The sequence below is a fragment of the Pieris rapae genome, chromosome 6 (assembly GCF_905147795.1).
Source record: "Pieris rapae chromosome 6, ilPieRapa1.1, whole genome shotgun sequence".
Classification (NCBI taxonomy): Eukaryota; Metazoa; Arthropoda; class Insecta; order Lepidoptera; family Pieridae; genus Pieris; species Pieris rapae.
In genome coordinates this window covers 7,614,832-7,620,063 of record NC_059514.1, presented here as the reverse complement: position 1 = coordinate 7,620,063, position 5,232 = coordinate 7,614,832, and the positions used below count along the sequence as shown (strand labels likewise).

At 32.3% G+C, this 5,232-nt stretch overlaps 1 protein-coding gene across 1 annotated transcript; it reads left to right on the top strand.

Moving 5' to 3' along the window:
• The first annotated feature begins 1,439 nt into the window (after positions 1–1,439).
• Positions 1,440–2,240, top strand: LOC123689291. Its single transcript, XM_045628700.1, has 2 exons — positions 1,440–1,810; positions 1,981–2,240. The coding sequence occupies exons 1-2, from the start codon at positions 1,444–1,446 to the stop codon at positions 2,238–2,240; spliced, it is 627 nt and encodes a 208-aa protein (XP_045484656.1). The 5' UTR covers positions 1,440–1,443.
• The last annotated feature ends 2,992 nt before the right edge of the window (positions 2,241–5,232 follow it).

Genomic DNA, 5,232 nt, shown 5'->3' with positions numbered 1-5,232 from the left:
CTGATAACGCGTTAGGTTGTTGTTTTCTACATAGGTTACAGACGTCATCACACATACACAAGTTCCATGGTACTATATATAATAGTACTGTTGTCTACACCTACAAGATACACATACCGATTAGCTATAATCATTATGCTATAGTAACCGTTGTTCGTAGTTCACCTTCGTTAAGACGGGCGAAGCGTGTTGGACATAATGGTAAACAGTAAGTTCCTGAAAAGAAGAAAAAGAAACAACCGGAGCTGAGCTATAAGACCACCCTGTATACTCTTCCTAGATTGATGACACAAAAGCGAAGGACCTTCTTGCACTATCTAAACAAACCCTTTTTTTTTGGCAAAGGGGCAGGAGGCTCACCTGATGTTAAGTGATACCGCCGCCCATGGACACTCTCACTGCCAGAGGGCTCGCGAGTGCGTTGCCGGCCTTTTAAGAATTGGTACGCTCTTTTCTTGAAGGACCCTTAGTTGAATTGGTTCGGAAATACTTCAGAATATCTCTGCAGCTTTATAATATTAATTAAATATATTTTATTGATTTGTCTCTCTATGGATACGGATCTGGATAACACGTCATCAGACATGGTCTAACGAAGTGGGGTTTGGGACGTGACGATAATTCGACCCCACGGGACCCCTTTGTGCAATCAGTGCGGTTTCTTACTCAATATACGAGTTTTTTCGATTCCGTGACGGAAATATAAAATAAATTGGGAATCTCGAGTGTTTTGATTTGAAAATATCGTAATGTTTAAATTAAATAAGGAGAATATTGTTATTACCTTTTGCCTAACATTCAAACGTTCATATAAATAAATTTAAAATATTAATATCCTTATTTTTAAATCTAAATATTTAACAAGATCGGACTATAAATATCAGTTGAAAAAATCGCCTATAAAAATAACTTGAAGAAATTAAACTAAATAATGATTATTCGCTGTACAATTTATGTCAAGTCAACGTATAATAAATAACCTTGGGACTTAAATTTTTCATTTCATTGTGCTTCAGTCAACTCGAGAAAGAATAAATTTTTAATTAGGATTTATAGGCCCTTAAAGTGATAAATATACTTGTTTAACCTAAAAAACTTATACTAGCTAAATTAATTTGAAATGTCGACTTAGTATTATGTTATAGTAATTAATAGGCTTTACTGAAATACTATTTAGAATATAGATATTTATTCTGTCAAATTCATGTAAAAAACAGTAAAACAGGTTATGTGGGCTGTGGCTAAGAACATTATCCATGGATTTCTATTAATATAATATGTTTAAAACGGAACATTAGATTCATTTATTCACTAATTCATCGTCTTTTATTTCGAGGGTTAGGGACGATTTCGTAAAGGAAGTATGAAATCCAGTAAATAAAAAATCTGCCAACACCAGGAAAGTCAAAAGTTTTTTAACGGTCCGGTGAAGCAGTAATACTTATGCCGAGATCTATAGAGCGCACTTACACTTTGCTCAGACTAAACTATCGAGTTAAGTCATATTTGGTATTTATAGAGCAAACTACGAATCTCTCGGAGTGTTGGCTTAGCTTTATCTCAAGTCCACGAAATCGACGACTTACCAAAAACTTTGACTATAAGCCTAACAAAAATAATGGCCCAAAATTTACTTTGCCATCATATGTTTTACTTGACTTTTTATTTTGTCGTATCTGCCCTATAGCAGTGACATATGTTGACAACAAAATTCAAACTAACTTCAACTCTCGCTTCAAATCTGTTATTTTCGTTTGCCTAAAAATATTAATATCTAAGATATTTCATCTTCTCTACCGTGTCACATACTGTAAGTATCTACACTATCTATAAATATCAATATGCTGTAAGATAAATACAAAGATCTTCATACACTTCATTCACTAATTAGGTATAAGCCCGCGGCAAAAATTTAATGGTTATCTTAGCCAATAAAAGACATTCCTAAATGTTTACTTATTAGACTGTTTACTTTTTTAGCTGGTACTGATCATGACAATAATAGTGAAAGCTGGAGACCAAAGAGGGCAAGAGCGTCCACTATAGATGCCACATTTAAATATGTAAATCAGCCGGGAACAAGCCGCAACTGGACTGAAGAAGCTGGGTTGACGGAAACCAGTGTTGAAGTCACCACTAAAAGTCAATCAGCAAGCAGAAAAAATAAACCTTCATTTGAGGACCTTAAAAAAAATTGCTGTGGCAAGAGTTGGACAACAACAAAAGAAAATATGAGATAGAAATGGAACATTTAAAATTAAAAAATCAGTTAGAAATAGATTCTTTAACAAAAAAATAAATTATCATTAGAAGCTTTACAGTTAAAAAAAGAATCGGAAAATAAATGATTAAAATACAATAAGTTTTGTTTGATTTTCTTTATTACCAAAAACGTAGTTAAATTGGGCAATCACGGATTGCCGGAATGCTAGACCGGTAGGATATATTTCATTGTTTTTGTGTTCTTCAACTTCTGGTGTCTGATCAGCAAGATCGCCATCGTCATAAGCATCCCATCTCTCTATACCTATATTATGCAGTACAGCATAAGCAATATTTATATTACTGGTATTTGTCAATTTTGACCGTAGTCCTAGCTTCATTTTGGTTGTGTTCGTTCCGAACATATACTTTTGGTATTCGGGGATTCATATCGGCTGCAGTTCCTACCCTTTCAATGTTTTCTATTAAAGATCTCTATATATATATCTAAGAAGAACTCTCTCTCTATATTCTCCATTATGTCACTTTCGATAAAGCTAGGTCCAGGTCCAAGTCAAAGCCAGTCGTTGTTTTAAAGTATAATTAAACATTTGTAACAGCTCACACAAACAGAAACAGCAAAAGTGAAAAAGCGATTGAAAATTTTTAATTGTAAATACAAGTTGTCATAACAATGCGATCCGTTCTACATAACAAAAAATTATTGTCATCTCTGTAATTATGTCATTTAACTTTGAAATAATTTTTCTAAAGGTAAACTTGTAAAATTCTAGTTATTGCAATAATAAAATAAATAGATATCAATAAATGTGTACCGTTTTAGACGTTTAAATATTTGTTATTGTTATACTTTTTTAAAGAATAATAAAGAAGGTATTCCGTGGAATGAAACATCACTTTGTATTTTGTCATTTTCTGTCTTAGCTTGTGCTTAGCTTAATCTTACCGTTAAAATGTCTATAAATACCAAATCATAGTTTATGCTAAGTGTACACTAAGCTAAGTTTTTCGTTAGTAAAGTTTGAGCTAAGTCAAAGCGCGCTCTATAGATCTCGGCATTAGAGTATTGGTGGGAATTTAATGTAATTAACAGATGGCGCTGTGTTAAAAGTACCAACGTTTCATATATTAAGCTCTTCTACCATTTCCATTGAATAGTTTACTACTATGTAATATTACAAAAACCTTAGCCACAGCAACGCTTTGCCGAGTCTGCTAGTAAGCTATATAAATGTAAACTTTCTTTTAAATTTAGGAAACCTTAAAAAATAAAGACTTAATTGGATAATGATGGACTAATTTAAATTATTTCTCAATTCATTAGTTAACCTCAATTAATGAACCACTCTGAGTAATACGGCTTTAAGTGATTTTATCTACTTAATTTTCCAAGACCTTTTCCAAATAAAGTTAGTAAATCAGCAATGTGGCTGTACCAAGCCGTCAATTAGACACGGTGAAGATTTATATGGCAATCTATCTTGTTCCCGGCTTCGTAGCCAATTGTTTTTCAAAGCTCCGTTTGAGATTAAACTTAGCAAGGAAATTTGAGCCCGTCATGGGATTTAATTAATTTTTTGCATTTTTATTATCTGCGCAACGGCTTAAATACAGTAGAACTAATGGTCTTTTTAAATCCCTGTTAGTTGTAATTCACGATAAAATAAATATAAACTTTGTTCTTCGTACTATTTAAATTATTCAACGAAATCAGTAGGAGATTATTATAATACTTTTAACTTAACACATCAATGTAATAAAATGAAATTTATGGAAAAAAATTAAATGTGACTGAACATACAAATTACCAGTGACCATACATAAGTAAAATAGGTAATATCCCATAGACTATAATATACAAACATGCATTTTTCGTAGTGAAAAAAATAAATTGTTTCATAACCTTTACTTTTTCATTTTGAACATAAGAACTATATGTTGCTATGAGAAAGGCAACATGTGATGAGCTGCTTTTTGGTTGTTTCAATTTTAAGACCAAGAAAGGAAAGCGAAGGAAGTTGGCTGTAAAGTGTTGGTAATGCTGCATATTTAAACCTCTCTAAAGGGATAAATAATGATATTCTGTAGTATATTCAAGTTTGCAACATGTGCTTGAATCTTTGAACATTGCGACTGTTTGTACGAGGCGACGAAATCCCTGAATAATTAAAGACGACATTTGGACGAACAATTTGAGAACATCTTTGAGTAACAACTTGTTTATTTAATTAGACGCTTTCATAAAGTGGTATTCGGATTCATGAAAATAAGTTTGGATTGTATTACTCGTATACTTGTTATTGGAATTACACACAAAAAATTACATATCAAACTCATGTGTCACATATAAATTGTAAAGAAATAATCAATTCAACAGTTGAACATTTATAGGCTGTAACTCAAATTTTACAATTGCAAATACTAGATATTTACAATTGTAAAATCTTAAAAAAAATATATTCATCAGTATGACAGATAGCGCACCAAGTACCGACAACGTCCTAAACTCGATCTATAAATATCCTTGATAATATATTGTTCAAGGATATTTGTTATTCAATCTCGTATAGAGTTAGCTGTAGTCTAATAGTTACGTAGATGTCAGGAAAAGTTTTGCAGAGTGCTATGTGATTTTAGTGGACGCGTTGAGCGGAGAGTGCATTTGCCAGTCACCAGTTGAAAGCAATAGCGTTTTTTTATCCTTTTCTAAGCCCCGTCTGATCTAGATGCGTTGCTATCATAGGTATAAAAAATAGGAATCTAAACTTTTTGGTGAGTGAAATTTGACAATAAATATAAATTGTCCCATAAATCAACATCAGTAGTGTTTAGTGTCAGTCTTTCTAAATTTAAAACAGGAAATGAATTTTATGCGAACCTGTGATGTTCTTTATTACATTCAACTATCCAACCGCGGTGTATATTATACAGTTTTGGCAAGTGACATGAAAAGAACATCTCGTACTTTTTGCCCTCTGTAGGTGTTTCTTTTTTTATTGTTCCATATTA